The 16,800-nt window shown below is 33.6% G+C and overlaps 1 protein-coding gene across 1 annotated transcript; it reads right to left on the bottom strand.

Annotated features, from left to right (window-relative positions):
* Positions 1-11,561: 11,561 nt before the first annotated feature.
* Positions 11,562-16,297, bottom strand: LOC105132843 (uncharacterized). Its single transcript, XM_011036564.1, has 9 exons — positions 15,787-16,297; positions 15,164-15,200; positions 14,923-15,001; positions 14,749-14,794; positions 14,567-14,665; positions 13,684-13,752; positions 13,264-13,603; positions 13,009-13,154; positions 11,562-12,720 (listed from the first exon to the last, which is right to left on the bottom strand). Exons 1-9 carry the CDS (start codon positions 16,219-16,221, stop codon positions 11,893-11,895), a joined length of 2,079 nt encoding a protein of 692 aa, XP_011034866.1. The 5' UTR covers positions 16,222-16,297; the 3' UTR covers positions 11,562-11,892.
* Between the last annotated feature and the right edge of the window lie 503 nt (positions 16,298-16,800).

The following is a 16,800-nucleotide window of genomic DNA, read 5'->3' as shown; positions in this document are numbered from 1 at the left end:
GCTTTAATCTGTAAAAAGGGGCTGAATCTGTCTAATTTAAACACGGGTGGTGTGGTTTAAACAAGCATCAAGATTAGAGGGACTAAATGGGATTTATGGCCCTCTTTGTCTAGATGAGATGCCCTTGTTTCCGTGTTGTCAGGTTGTTGTCTCGATCTATCCTTCTTTAGTTTCTCGGGACAAAATCACTGAGAATTTTGCGTGTAGTCTGTCACCATTAAAAAAAGAAAAGTCCAATTAAATCAAACCATATGATTGTCTTGAATTCTTTTGATGTCAAGTTTGTTTGGTAAAAGATAGATTGGATGTGACGTGAAGCACAAAGAGGGTCGATGAAGAGAAAACCAGGCGATAATTACTCTTCCAGCTTAATTTGATAGCATCATAGTGCTTGTTTTAAAAAATAAAATTAAAATACAAAAACATAAAATATTTTTAAAGCCTCCAGCTAGCCTCCATTGCCCCTCCCCATTTTCTTCGTAGATTTTCCACAACAAAGACTCATGGATGGAGAGTTTTTCCACTAGTCTTGAGAAAGCAACGTCAGTGTTCCGAAAAAAGGTGCTTTTTATAAGAAAATTGCTGTGAAAACTGGCTTGTTGACCACACTCCTGGATGGTTTGGAGTCAAGGGTGCATTATTTTCACATCCTTCATTAAATATTTTATTTTTATTTTTATCTGGTATGGTCAAAGTTTTGTTTTTTTAGCTCCAAATCAGTACTTTATTCTGCTAGTTTGTTTTTTAGCCAAATTTATTATTGAAAAAAAAAAAACGCAATCCCCCTAAAGAAAGGAAGAAAAAATGTTTACAGAAGATTGATTTTATTTAAAAATCATTTTCCAAAATATTTATATCCAAAAAGATTTACTTTCTTACTGTTTATTTGATATTGTGGTGCATGGTATTATTTTTCATCTGAAAATACATTATAAATACTTTTTTATATTATTAGAAAAGTCAATAATTTAATGTTTTTTAAAATAAAATGTATTTTTAAAATAAAAACAAAAACAGCTCCGCTCTAAAGCATTCGGTTGGATGCATTGGGATTTATGAAAAGGTTGATTTGAGAGATAATATTTATTTTTTTTCTGGGAAAGTTTTTCTTTTCTCTTTTTCTGGGGATATGGGTGAAAAGTTGGTGTCTGGGAATGCTGGTTGGGACGGGGACCAATCGGCTGCATCCGCCGGTACGCCTGCCTTGGACTGATCAATTAACTTTTCGGTCGGCTAATGATTAATCCTCTCAAAGTTAGTTTGATTCGGCCTTCTTATCCTCTCGACCATCCCTCCCCGTCACACACAAAGAGGAGCCTTGTTCTTTCTTGCATGCCCTTTCGGTGCCATTTCTCAAAAAGTAAAATTAAATAAACCGCCACTAGTTTATTTATTTTCTCAATAAATCTCGTGGTGGGGGGGTTAGTTAAGTTTTTTTTAGATAGAGTTTAATTATAAAATAGGAATAAAATAAATGAAAACAATGTTTTTATAGATATTATTGTCTTGTAATACTAAACAAACTCAACCATTTTATTTTCGAATTAACTAAAGAAATTATTACGATAGAAAAAATATAGGATTCATTTAAGATCTTTAACAAGTATAATTTAAATTTCTGCACCTTTTAAATTCCGTCCCGAGAAAAAATAAAGGCTAATAAATAAAAAGTATATGGAAGTAATAGGAATTCTTTTCCTTTTAATTTTTCATTTTTTGCCCTCAACTGAAATCACCATCGAAAGAAAAACCTAACTTAAGCATCTTTTAAAAAACAATAAAAAGAGTGGCCCAGATATCACTACGATGATTCATGACCAACTGACATGCACGGGTCCTGTATTTATCTATAGTTAATGCCGATCACATGCCATCACAAGGACCACATCGAGAATGATTCTTCACTATATAGCCTTGGCCACGAGCAGCAGGAGGCTGGAGCAACCCATCACATTATCCCGAGCACTGGAGACCCAGCTTGAGTTTACAAGCCCCGCCCATCTCAGAAAAGTTCAATTTACCCGAGAACCAGTGTTTCGTATTTCAATACTGATTGTTTTTAGTAGTATTTTTTTGTTTGAAGAAGTATTATTATTATGAAAAAATTATTATTTTTTGCTAAAACACGGTTCAGTAGCGTAGCCAGACAGAGTTTTAGTATATATTTGATATTATGTAAGTTTTTATGGTTGTAATATGAATATATATATATAGATTTTAAAAAAACTATAAATTATAATTTTTGTTTTGTTACCAGGATTTTAAGAGAGTGTTTCATTGAGATCCATTTAAAATTGTGATAAGCGCTGCTTTTAAAACTAGAACGACAGTAAAACACACTTAAATCCAGACTGGAGCACTGCCTAACATACCCTCGTTATGTTACAATCAAACGTTGGAGTTCCATTTATGAAACTCGATCCATACCAGCAGGTCAACTCTTCAGTTCACCACTTGAAAAACCAGCCTGTCAATCTATGATGTGGATCTCGAGTCAGAACAGATCTAATAACTGTGGCGAGAATCGATATGCGGTCTCTCGAGACTGGTTCACGGACAGAATTTTTGTAATGTGTTGTTAATGGGCTTGGGGTTTATTAAGTCTTACCTTACTGTTTAGATGTTTCTCTGATCTTCTGCACTTCCAGCCCGGATTCTATGTTCTGGACCGGCTGCTGTCAGAGGCTAGTAGGCTAGTGTCAGAGGCTATCCATAACGGTCACATAGTTAGAGTTGACTCGATATAAAACCCCGTAGACCTCTGACCTCCTATGTTATTATCCAAGTTTCGAATCCTAGGATGAATAGGCGGTGAGAATATATATCCATTGAAATTTAAAATAAAATAAAAAATTGCCCGCAAGAACTATTATTCTTCTGTTTTAATGAGGGGCTGGTTTAATATTTTCCATTTTGAGAAGAATATTGACGCCCGATCCAATTAAAGATGTTTTAATGTATAATTTCAACTATATATGTGTAAAATCATAAATATAGAATGTTCTCATGTTTTTATGGGTGAAACAATGGTTTTTTTCCAAGTTTCTTTTTTTGGGTAAGCTGGAGCTTAAAACCCCAAATTAAATTAATTAAGGTAGCTCCCACCTAAAAAGATTGTGCTACAACTAGCTCATCTACAGCTGCATTTGCTTCTCTAAGAGGCATATAAAATTATATCAATAATTATTTTTTAAAATATTTTTTTAAAGATCATATTTTTTATATTAACACATTAAAATAATCTAAAAATATAAAAAAATTAATTTTAAGTAAAAAAATCTTGCAAAATTAGTTTTATAATTTAATTTGCAATAAATGATGAGATTAGTTTTTATAATTTAGTTTGTATGTCAATTCAGATTGACATGAGTAGATCTAATGTGTTTCCATCTTAATATTAAATAAAAACATCATTCAATATGAAATTGATTTTAGATTCATGGTTAAAAATATTTTTTTGTATAAGACACATTAGCAATACCTAAACTTTTTTATGTTTGAAGAAAAAAATTACATCAACCTATAACACTGGCTAATGGACTCATTTTATTTAGAAGTTTTATTGTGTTTAGAGATTAGGGTCATCTTAATTCTTAAATCAATATTTGTTTCCCTAGCTATCTCAGTTTTTTTGCCTTAACACTTATTGGGTATCATGATAACTTTTACTTTTTAAAATATTTTTTATTAAAAAATATCAAATTAATATTTTTTTTATGTGTTAATATTAAAATATTATTTTAATATATTTTGATTAAATCATTTTTAAAAAGCAGCATTATTACATTACCATATTCAAACTTTTTAATGTTTGAAGAAAAAAATTATATCAACATGTAGTGTAGGCTAATGAACTAATTTTATTTAAAAGTCATATTGTATTTAGAGGTTAGGTTCATCTTAATTCTTAAATCACTATTTTTTTTCTAGTTATTTCTGGATTTTTTTTTCTTAATATTTGTTTGGCACTGCAATAACTTTTATTTTTTAAAATATTTTTTATTAAAAACCATCAAGTTGATGTTTTTCTAGATATCAAAAATATTATTTTAATATATTTTTAATTAAATCACTTTTAAAAAGCAGCATGATTACATTACCATATTTAAGATAGAGGTGTGGTTGAGTTTTTAAAAAAAAAAACTCAGAAAAAGCAATAAAAAACAGGTATTGTTTTTATTTTTAGTGTTGTGTGGTTTTTATTTTAAAAAAATTGTACCTTAAAAAAAAAAAACCAATCACGCCTTATAACATCTCATTCCCAAACACACAACACACACTTGGTATCTCAGAATGCCACGACTGTTACAACTGAAAATAAAGAGTGCAAGCACGCACAAAAAATAGAAAAAAGAGAGCTAATAGCTTCCAAAATCTCTTGATGGACTGGGAATTGCTCCTCGAGGGATTATAAAGTTCATGCTACACTAATGGGCACGGACAATTGCGGGAACATCATCATAGAACCATTGGAAGGAGCTTGGATAATTTCCAGGATAAAAAATGCTAGGTTTTTCACTCCCACGAACAAATCCAACAAATTCTACAGGAGCGACGGATGAGATTTATTTTTGTCTATGCAATAAGTTCAGATTGTATCCCTGGTGTGTCTCAGTACCCAAAGAGAAATGGAAGTACAGGAGACACCTCAATAGTTTTTGGCCTTATGAACCGAAACCTTCGCCAAGAGCTACTCTAACTCCCTTGGGAAGATGTCGTTGCTGTATTGAAAGTTGTTCTCATCTTGTTAAACTTCCAAAGATTTGCCTGTCCAACCACGGGGTTCCCCGCGCTGTGACAATTTGGATAGCACAATGCCATGCATAAATTATGCATTTGTTCGGTAAACGCATTGTGAAACTAATCTCTCGTCATTAGTTCCAAACGGCCTCTGAATGTGTGTTGAGTCTGGACTTCTCACTCTCTCCCTGGAATTTATTTTGCTCTGAAAATCAAGGCATAATTCGCCTCCACCTTGGTAGGAGACTTTTCTAATAGTTGAACAATTATGAGTAAAGAATCCGATTCCAAGATTAACCTGTGAGGTCGTAGCGACCAAGCCAATTCAAATCCAATAACATGCTGTCCACAATTTCAGCTCTGACGAGCATGCTCCTGGATTGATGATGAGGCCTTTTATCCATGTCCCCATGCTATTACTAATCAACTCACCTGCTCCTGCAGCTACAGGATTACCTTTGCTGCACCCGTGAAAGTTAAGAAAACGCAAGAACATGAACAGATTATGTTGAAAGTGGAATACTGTGATGAGAAGTCAGCCCAACTTCTATGTCTTTCATGTGATATTATTTGCCCATGAGAACTCAACCCCATGTTTTACACCATGTCTTTCATGTGATATTTCACGATTCATTTTCCTACATGCCTCTCCAAAAAGATACACAATTTAACCGATTGACAATTAGCATAGCATGCATGGATGAATGGGTGTCTTGTACAACATCCCAACCCGTGTAATAAGTCTTTAATTAGACTTCAGAGCATGCCTTAAATTGAATTTAATTAAAAATATTTTAAAGAAATTTTATATTTGAAATCATTTTAAGTGCCAATAATTAAATTCTAAATGGATTTCAATTTCTAAAAAGATACGAGAATAAATTGGATGTCAACCCATCTAATTTTCTACATCAAAAATAAAAAATTAATGTTTAAATTGGGTTCTAAAAATACCTATTTATCCATCCATATTTGTTTTCTTAAGAAACCATGGTAATATATAAAATAAAAAAGAATTAAATTCTATATAATTTAAATATATCAATTATATTTATTTATTAATTGAACAATGTAAATAAATTCAATTACAGCAGAAAATTAGTAACAATCAACATTTTAGAAGGCTTGATAGATTTTTTTATCTTAATTTGTTCATTATTATCAGAATATGCAAGTTAAAGTTGGATTTAGGTGATAACTTTTGAAGCAATTAAAGGATGGGATGCACTACATGCAATACACATGCTGTGCCGAAATTCGGAGCATAAAGTCGACGAATGGACTTTTTGTGCGATGGAATCAATAATAATAAAAATAAACAATTATTTCTCCACTAATCCATCCTAAAACGGTGAATCCCGTTAAGCCAGGGGCGGAGCCAAGTGTATTTCACAGGGGAGGTCAAAATTAATATAATAATATATATTATTAAAAAACTTATTTATTTAAATTAAAAAAAATAATAATAAAATTTTTTAAAATGTTTTGCAATAGCTCGGCCTGCTTGCCCTCCCCTGGGTCAAGCTAGTTTCAGAGCAGTGTAATAAACAATTATTCTCGTCTTCTTGGACAGCCAAGTGATCATAAGATGAAAAAAATAAAAAAATAAAAGAAGAAAAAATAGCATTGACTCTTCGTGTTCAAACTTCTGGATATCAATGATTTTCATCATGCGAAAATAAACAAGAAATATCAGTGATATAATAGTAAAATAAAAGAAAATAATATATATATATATATATATATATGGTCTACCTTTAGGAATCACAATCACGGTCCAACAGAACAGTCAATTTCGTCCAAGATGATACAATACACCAAACTTTGCCAAATAAATCACGACTTTAAATCGATTGTATTAATCTTATTTTATTCTTAAATTTTCTAGAATTCTTGATTTTTATAACCATTTTTAAAACAATAATTTGAAAATATATCTACGCAATAGTTAAATCCCGCCAACCTGGCAAACTATTTGTTATCAGTTTATAAAACTATTTGGTTGTTGTCTTGCCATCATCTTTAGATTTGTCCCTCTGGTAGATAGAAATAATTAATTATTTTCCATGATGGCTATATAATATTAGCGCGTTTTGCTCTTGATTATTTGACTAAAATTGACTCTGGCATACCTATATACATAAAAGTTTGAAAAATTAGAAATTCTACAGAACTTGTTGTGAAAACATGGAAATTAATTACATTTTGATCTCAATAAATATTCTCCAACGTAGAAACGTTCGAAGGGTAGGAGAGGTTATTGTAGGTTTAGTGGAGTGCGACCAGAGATGAGTTAAATTAACATGACTGACGGATTCAAGAACTTCATTTTGGGGTCAGGATTAAATTTTTTTCTGATCCTATAAGACAGTACTCAATTTATTCGTCCAAGACGATGCGATCCGCCAAACTTCACCAGATAAATCACGACTCCATATCATTTATATTTATTTTATTTTATTCTAAAAATTTTATAAAATTCTCAACTTTTATCCATTTTTAAAACAACAGTTTGAATGTATATTTACATAATTGTACAACTCCACTCCACTCTACCCGTCATGTTAACCATAGAAATCGAGAGGATCAGTAACTTGATTTAGATTGGTTTCTATGAGATATTAACCCTATAAAACTCAAATATTGACTCTATTGCTTAACTCGGTTACATTTGATACAGATATATATGCTGGGTTGGGTCAACTCTATTGTATATATTTTTTCCTTACGGACAAAAACAGGGTCAAATCTTTCTTCTTCAAACTCATTTTCCCTCCTTCAGTTCACCATTGCTTTCAATAAGTTTCTTCTTCATTTAGTTACTTATTCAAGAAAAAACAAAAACATGAAAACCCCGTCCTCACCCCTTCTCAGTGTACTCTTAATTTATCCTCGACCTTTTGAAATCCATGAAATGATGCCGATGCGTCGTAGGTTTCCTGCGGCGTTTCTTTTTCTTTTATTCTCTGTTTTCCTCCTCACCTTTTTATCCCTCTATTTTTCCTCTCGTTATCCGATAGATACATCGACAGACATCCAGTTTCCGTCTGTTAATCTAATGGCCCCCCTCATACAGCAGAATAATATCCCTCTTCTTCTCCTCCTCATGCCATTCAAGAAGACGTCACTCACCTGACGGGACATGCGACGCTGATTCAAGATTCTTCAGCGATGGAATTGGTCTCCGTTTTGTTACCTGATTGGGAGGTTCTTTTGATTGTCTCGGCGGAGAGTCCTTCGTTGATAACTTCAATCTCCAAGGATGATTTATCGTGTCTGTATCCGAATAAAAAGACTTCTCCAGCAAGGTTCTCTGGTGTTTTGCCTTCAACCAATCAATCGACATTCAAATGCGTCCTTCCAAGGAGAAATCGTCGGCGCCTGCGCCATGGTTTCGACGTGGCTAAGTTCTTGAGAGAATGCGTCGTGTACCATTCAAAGATTGGAGTTGAGAAGTTCGTGTTATACGATAATGACAGTGATCACTGATGATGATTTAATGAAGGTGATTAAGGAGCTAGCTTAATCAAGAGGGTTGTAGCATTGAAAGGTTTTTTTGGATGTGACCTAAGACCCAAGAAGCCGGACGTTGCTCTCATGTGGCATTGCTCGCTAGAGATTCATGCACTTGGATGATGTAAATAGATGTTGATGGGTTTGTTTCTGCACCATCCTGGCTTCATTCATTACAACCTCCGGCCGATGATCGCATTTTACATTCTTTATTACCGAAGACCCCATCATCGTTGGCTAATGGTTAGGTCTCGATTCGGTGCAACGAGTCTGGTCTTTCGAAACAGAAAAGGCATCCACGGAAGGGGGTGACACAAGGGTATACGACGGAGACACTGGATTTAGAAGTTGCTGTGGTCAATCATTACAAGTACCAAGCATGGTCTGAATTTAAGGCCAAGTTTCGGAGAAGAGTATCGGCTTATGTAGTGGATTGGGCAAAATTTGAATCCTATGTCTCAAGATAGGACGCCAGGGTTAGGGTTTGAAGCAGTGGAGCAAGCAGGGTGGGAAAATATGTTCTGTGAACATGAAGATAAGCGGTTGAAGTTGCTGACACAAAGATGGCTTCGGAAGAAAAGCATGACAGGATATTTCGAAGTTTCGGACAACATTCAAACGCAATTATATTATAAATTATCTTTACAGATAACAAATAATTAATTTAATGATGTTAAGGAATTAACAGAAGTTAATTGGGAATTCATGATCCCATCATGGATCAGGGGTTTATTGCATTTTAATCGAATAAATAAGCTAGATTTAACTAATGGGGCAGGATTAAAAATTTGTTGCAATACAATTAGTGACAGGCTTTAGAATTAACTAAGTTAAATTTTTGTAACAAATAAACCAACATGAATTCATGAATTTGTAATCAAAGTATACTTGGATTTTTATATTTTAACGACCAACAATTAATGCACATAGATAATTTTTGGTTTCAAAGCATAATTCGGTGATGATGTATATAATTTTATGTGCTGAAATAAAATTTGATGGGCTGATCGTCGGTGTTCTATCTTCTGCCTGAAGTATTGTTTATTGCTTATTTGGCACTGGGATTAAATCTTTTTTTAGTTAAAATTTTTTTTAAAAAAATTGTTTTTTAAAATTGTTTTAATATGTTAATATTAAAAGTAAATTTTAAAAATAAAATAAAAATTATTATTTTAATATATTTTTAAACAAAAAATACTTTAAAAAAATAATATTTATCATGCTTACAAATACCTTTTTAATTTGTTCCTCAAGTGAATTTTTCATCATGTTGCATTGATTAAGTTGTGGGCACACTAACGGCCAAGAAGGCAAGTGCTCAACATTGTTTACACTTATACCTAGATGTTATGCTTAGTGCAGGCTTATGGCATGTATATGTGCTATCATGGATTTATAGAAAAAAATATTAAAAATATTATATAAAAAAAATTGTTATAATTTATAATGTTTTTAAAAAAAACTATAAAGATAATATTAGAAGAAAAAACCATATAGAAAAATATTGTAGCAATATATAGTGTTTTGTGAAGAAATATACAGTTGTAATTCTCAACCAATTTAATATTAAAAAAATAAAATTAATAAAGATAATTTAAAAAAAAATCATAACAAAAAAAATCATATAGAGGAATCACTGTAGTAATCTATAGTGTTTTAAAGGAAAAAAAGTACAAAGCTAAATTCTCAACGAGTTTAATATTAAAAATATAGAAGCAACAAAGACAATTTAATATATATATATATATAAACAAAATCATAAAAAAACAAAAGAAAAAAAACCCATATAAGAAAAAAAAAAACAATCCACAATATTTTGTAAGAAAAGCTATAATTGTAATTTTCAAGCAGCTCAATATTAAAAAAATAAAATTGACAATGATAATTTTAAAAAAAATTATTAAAAAAATAAAAATTATGTGAAGAAATACTATAGCAATAAACAATATTTCAAAGAAAAAAACTATAAAGTTAAATTCTCAATCAGTTCAATAGTAAAAAAATAAAATCAAGAAAGATAATTTAAAAAAAAAAGAAAAAAGAAAAGAAAAAACATGTGGGGAATGGTAAAAAAACAAGAAAAAAAAAACATTTGGGGAGTGAGAAAAAAAAAACATATTAAAAAAATTACAATATATTCTCCACATAATGGCCTAAAGAGAATATTAGAATATTTTAGAATATTAGTTAATAGAAAGGCCTTCCTAGTGCTCAACAAGATGGCCTAAAGAGTATTTATAAGATTATGATAGAAATTATTTTTAAAAATATTTTTTTATCTATAAATTTATTAAAATAAAATTTTTTATTTTAAAAATCAAAATTTCTTAAAAGCATTGGATCATAAAAACAAATTTTGTATTTAATTGATTTTAAGCAAACAATTTGGTGTAGTTTGGGATAAATCAATAACCATCTCAAAGACACATAAGTTAATATTGTTTTGGTTTGTTTAAAAAAAAATGTTTTTTTTCTTTTTCAAAAATGTAAAAACTAAAAAGTTAACAATTGATTATTGAATTTTTTCAAAACTAAATAAAATGATTTTAAAAATAATGACAATGATGGGTTAAACTGTCCCACAGCCATGAAAGCATAGGATTCCTACTTGTTAAAAAAAAAAAAAAAAAGAATACACACTGGAATAGAATTTATGATGAATAAATTTGACAAGATGTTCTTGCTTGATACTATCCCCGATTCGCAAGTTCACTCATGCCAGCTCCACGGCAAAGGCAAAGGGAAGGTGTAAGAATCCTTCAACGTGGTGGCTTGACCTTGGAGAATAAATACCTCACTCCATTCATTACTCTTGCTCTTGCAAAAGAAGCTTATATATTTTCTTTTTCTTTTTTTTAGAATTAAGCTTCGAGTTTTTTGGGAATGAGTTTAGGAGAGTAGATAAATAATTAAGGGGTAATTGAGAAGCTATATCAACAATTAAAAAATTTATAATTTTAAGTTTAAGTATATCGCCAAAAGAACACCATACCTTATAAATATTCAACCCTAACGATACCTGGGGGCTCAATTGAGAAAATATTTTGTTTAGGGACAATTTGAGAATCAACACATAATTGCGAGACTAATTTGAAAATTGAATTTGCATGGATCTTCTTAATGTCAAGTGCCAAAATTTGCCGAGTTTTAGCGACAAACTGCTACAGAAGAGAAGAATTAACTGCACCTTTTTACACAAACAAACCCTGGATCAAGAAGGGGGCAAAACTTTGAAAAGTAAGACCGATAAAGGAAAGGAAACGCATCTCATCTACAGTAAGAACTCCGCGGTTAGGTACACAACAACCTAAAATGGCAAATCAATGCTGTCATTTTCGATGGGAATATCTTGAAAATATCTAGAGATTAAGAATTCAACTGTTCCATACTAGTATAAAACTGTGGTTTAAACCTAGAAAAAATGATACATTAATCTGTACATAATTCCTCCCCTACGCAATTTGATGTTATGAATCATTCCAGTAACGAGTTGCAAGCCCGCCTTGGTTAAAAGATGACTTACCACTTCACCAATTTCTTATTCTATGTTTTTTTTTTTTTTACTGGAAAAAGTTCAAACCTAGTACTACACTATCCACCGGGTCTGATTAGAAGGAAAATGATCCATTACAATCCACCTCAGAGCTGCAATGCTAAATCTGGCTGCCGTGGTGAACCGATGGGCACACTCGAAGTAGGTGAAACAGGTGCCAAGAATCCAACATTCAGATCTGGTGGAAATGGAACAGTACCTTGTTGCTGATATGGTAAAAATCCCTGCCAGGATGATTTGCCACCAAGCCCCACATTGCCAAACGTACGAGAGTCAGAGCTGGAGCCTACGGCTGGAGAAATTCCAGGCTGCAATAATCCACTTGAAGTTTCCGACAGCATAGCTTTATTTGAATTAAAATCATTCCCAGGCACTGAAATGAAGGCACTGTTGCCAGTTGGAACCACACCAAACATTTGGGAAGGCACTGCAGTCTGCTCCAAATTGAGCTTTCCTGTTGGTGCCACAGTTCGTGCCATCCCCGGTTGAGGTGAAGAGTTACATCCAAATCCTCCACTGAAACCATTCATACCAGGATGAATTATTGGTTTCTGCTGAATCTGGAGAGAAGGCGCGGATTTCATCCCACCAGCACCACTGTTCAGTGTAGCTAACTCATTTTGAGGATTTAACCCGCCAACAGTTTCTAGTACGCCTTCTCTATTCCATGCTGCCTCTCTACTTGAAGAAGCAGCAGGTTGAAATCTGCTTAAATGGTTATTAGATACAAGGTTGTTTAAAATCTTTTGTTTCTCCATTGCTTTATTTTCTCCTACCCACCCAGGGCCAAACTCGAGTCCTGTTGGCAAAACACTTTCAATTTTCTTCGAAGCAATTCTCCAAACAACAGGGCCAAGATCGGCAGCAAATCGAGCCAGACTTCTTGCATAACCATGCTCAGAGCTTAAACCTACCTGATGCACATCAAATCCAAACAAAATCAGGTTGCAATAGACAAAACCATCAATTGCCTATACACTTGTGGGAAAAACTAAGACACCGGCAGGTAGCTGATAAGTGCAAGTTGAGATTAAAGCAAACAACAGTATGGGAAAAGGCCACATGCAGCAGGGTGTGTTCATTCCTAAACAAATGGCTGTGAAAAGCTTTGTTAAGTAATATCGTCAGAGACCAGCGGATGCCAAACCAGCTTTTGATTTGGGAAAACCAAAACAAAGTACTAAAAGTTTCTTCTCACGTACCACCACTAGTTGCTTTAATTCTCCTTCAAAGGTCGATAAGATGGATGGCTCATGGGAGCCCAATGGATGCTTATAGGTGTCACGCTTGTTCTCGTCTAGCACAAACGGTTTCTTTCCATACTTCATCACAGCCTTTACAACAGAAGCTGCAAGATAGGTAAATACCTTAATAGCTATTGGATAGAGATAGCCGATTAAATTGGCATGCAATCTGATGGAATATAAAGCAAGAAGCAGAAGCAAGCAGTCCCATACCTGGAAATTCATTTTCCCATTCAGATAACCAGGTAGAATAATTTTCACTGCTGTAAGAGGCCCGGACAAATGCATCACCAGGCTGGTACTTGTATGAAGAACTTTTTCTGAGATTGTAACCATTGGACAAGTTATTGTGATCTCCTCCGGTGGCAAGAGTTGCATCGGAGGAAGCTTCAGGACCAACACGGTCAATTGGAGACCTCTCAAGTGCCTTTTTCAGCTTGCCTAGGGCTGGTGGCCTCCCTCTCCTCGCAACCTTAGTTTGTGGTTCACTATCATCACTATCTTGCCTAAGATTCTCGAAGTCCTTCTTTGCAAGCTCTTGCATGGCCCTTGCCTAGGTTAAGAACAATGGCTTTCAAAAATAACACCAACATAACTACATAGAATTATTGCACAATTGAGACAAAGCCAAACCTGTCGGAAGTAAATAGTATCGGAAGGGTTGTACTGCATTGCATTTGAGCATATCAAAAGAACATCTTTCTGCACAAAAGAATTGTCACAAGTTTCAAATGCCAGTGAGATTCACATCAAACATAATTTCTACAACAAGCATACCAAGAGTACAGGAAATTGACTTCAACGCAAGCAGCTAGTTGGCAGGTAAGTAAAATATGCCATTTATTTTATATCCATCCTCGTGCAGTTTCATAATCCATCATCATATTTTTTGCATCTTGGTAATTGCTAGCTAGGAAGCAATCAATACAAAAGTACCAAACTGGGCTTGGTAGGTTACAAAGAATGAGACTGGCAGTCTGTGCATATCACAGGGAACATTTGAACATCTAGATGAACTATTCAAGGGCAAATCAAGAACTTTTTCCTTTGTAAATGGCAACAAGAAATTAAATGAAATGCAACTAAAAGCCTTCAAGGATTGGGTATTGATGTAACAGCTCTTATTGCAATTACCAAAACTACTAACACAAATACCTTTGACCATCAGAAACGAGCTTCAAGGAAACACTGTTCTAAGGAATAGAATTCTTTATTGTCTTTATTCAGTTAGATTCCAACCAAGTACAACATGGTAGCTCAGATTCAGACATATCTTACTTACAACATCCATTTTATATTCAAACATATATCCTTCCAGTTTAAGTATAAATCTGCTGTCAGGTTCCAAACATATCAAAAGATCTAAACAACCACAGGATTATGAAAGTTGAAGCAACCAAGCAGATCCTCGGATTGTCTATCCCCGATGCAAAGACTCGAATGTCATTGATGCAACTCCACTAACAGAAAGTTACATGCAAATCCAAGTTAGCAAAGAATATAATCTTAAACCAACCTCAAATTGTTCCAAGTGGGCGTAGGCTCCCTCATCTAACTTTTTCCTCACTGTAGAAAAATCCATGGGATTCTCAACGATGTCAAAGTAATCAGGAAGCTGTACCAAAATCAAATCAGTATCAACTAATATTCAATTATCTTTCAAACAAACACAGCACTGCAAAGTAAAACAAAATGCACCTCTTCTGGATCCACTGGCTCAGAGAAAACCCCATAGGTGTCCTTCCTGCAATCAATAAATTAAAACCAAACCAATCAAAACCCAATTGAAAGCAACTACTTAAACTCAACAATTGAAAGACGAGGACTACGAAAAGAAAAGTATAAATCTAAGCAGCTAAAAACAACACCCACTTTTGAAGTCTGTCAAGAATGAAGACCAACAACTTTTTGTCTGGCAAAGGTGTAGTGGGACCAGGCTCCACAGATGACCCTGTACACACACACAAACATGTACATACATACATATATACACACAACAAACACGCACGCACGCACATATATGACAGAGTTTTAATTAATTACTTCCCAACACACACTTTTTAAAGAACTCCCAGAAAAACCTTTTCATCAAATTTTGAGTTTGAATTGATACCATGAATAGTGTCTGTCCCTTTCAAAACCTTTTCACCCTGCAAGAAAAATTAATTTCATGTCAATACAAATTACACCCAAACTCAGTGATTTAAACTATTATTGAAGAAACAATCAAGGAAAGTCACACTAAAAGGCAGAGCAAGTACAAAAAATTAAAGCTTAAAATTATTTTAGAAAAGACAAATTAAGCTTTTCAGACCACTATGTCTTCGCTTCTATAATGTTGGGCAGACACCAGAAGATTAAATACAACAAACAGCTAAAGAATAAAATATTTATGGTAAATATTCTCACTTAGCAAATAAAGAAAATAAATAAATAAATAAAACGGAAGCCTTGAATCCACCAGTACCAAGATTTCCAAAAAATAAAATACTAGAAAAATAGAAATCTTTTAGTAAATTAGATTCCTGGAAAACATGACCGAGTCAAACACAACAACTCACTCCGATCCAACTTGCCAAGGCAGCGAATAACGCGCGAAATCCAAAAGGGTATCGTTCAAAATCTCTTTAAATAGAAGACAAAAAAATCCCAAAACACTGAAAAAAATAAATAAAAATTTTGTTTTATTTTCTAATAAAATGAAAAATTAAATTAAATTCTCCGTGAGATAATCACCAAATCATCAGATCCAGGACGGACGGCGCTGATCTTGCGCCTTCTAATTCCGTCCTCTTGATTACCGCCACCAGCATTCGAATCAGAGCCGTGAAAATTCGAAGGGCTCGACGAGTTGGAATTCTGATTGTTATTTTTCTGAGAATTCAATCCGCGCAAGAGCTTATGCTTCTTCTCCTTACGCTCATCGTCTTCGTCGTCGTCTTCATCGTCGTCTCCGTCAATCCACTCCGGTGCATAGGAATTAGAGCTCCGGCGAGTGGATCGACGGTTAGGGAGGACAGAATTGGAATTGAGAGGATTAGGGTTTTTAAGAGAAATAGGGGTTGTTTGCTGTAGTTGTTGTTGTTTGAGGGAGCGTTTTTGAAGCTCTAGGAGAGAAGGACGTCCCTTTTTCTTCTTCTTCTTCATTGTTGGGTCTGCTTCCTCGCCCATTCTTCTTCTTGCTTCTCTCTCCTTCTCTCTCTCCCTATCTTTCTATCTCTCCAGACAGGCGTTATTTTTTATTTCTTTTATTTCTGTTTTTTTTTTCTTTTTGAGGGGAAGTTTTTTTTAGCGTGTGGGGGTGGTTGGTACGTGTGAAACGTACGGAATGCAGAGGAGAAATTGTAATGTGACGTGGAGGGCGAGAGACACGTGATTGGGTGGATTTTGATGTTCCCTTTTAGGTACGGCTATGGAGAAATTTTTAAATATACTGTAATTATTTTCTATATGAAAGTATAATACTTAGAGCAGTGAAAGAGATTAAAAAAATAAGGGTAAACTAATTTAAAAGGGGCATGTCAAGCATGCAAAAAGTGAGAGTGTATAGCGTATGGTTGTATCGATATAGTTTTAAAATGAATTTCTCTAATTTTATAATATTAAATATTTATGATTTTTTACAACATATAATATGGAAGAGACATGCTTTCATTGTTTCTGTTTTTTTTTTTTTTTTTCTTGAAACAATAACTAGACTCTATCTTTATAATACATTAATAGAGTGATTTAACTCCTATTATTGTACGA

This window comes from Populus euphratica, unplaced genomic scaffold (assembly GCF_000495115.2).
Source record: "Populus euphratica unplaced genomic scaffold, PopEup_1.0 scaffold68.1, whole genome shotgun sequence".
Classification (NCBI taxonomy): domain Eukaryota; kingdom Viridiplantae; phylum Streptophyta; class Magnoliopsida; order Malpighiales; family Salicaceae; genus Populus; species Populus euphratica.
Note: the sequence above shows the minus strand (reverse complement) of the source record. Positions and strands in the feature narration are given on the sequence as shown.

What these genes read in the sequence shown, in the direction of transcription:
- LOC105132843 (XM_011036564.1), bottom strand. Translation starts at nt 16,221, where the DNA reads ATGGGCGAGGAAGCAGACCCAACAATGAAGAAGAAGAAGAAAAAGGGA. An exon ending in GTCCTGGATCTGATGATTTG is followed by an intron (nt 15,201 to 15,786) that starts GTGATTATCTCA and finishes TTTTTCTTGCAG; the next exon opens with GGTGAAAAGGTTTTGAAAGG. An exon ending in ATGGGAAAATGAATTTCCAG is followed by an intron (nt 13,155 to 13,263) that starts GTATGGGACTGC and finishes CCTATCTTGCAG; the next exon opens with CTTCTGTTGTAAAGGCTGTG.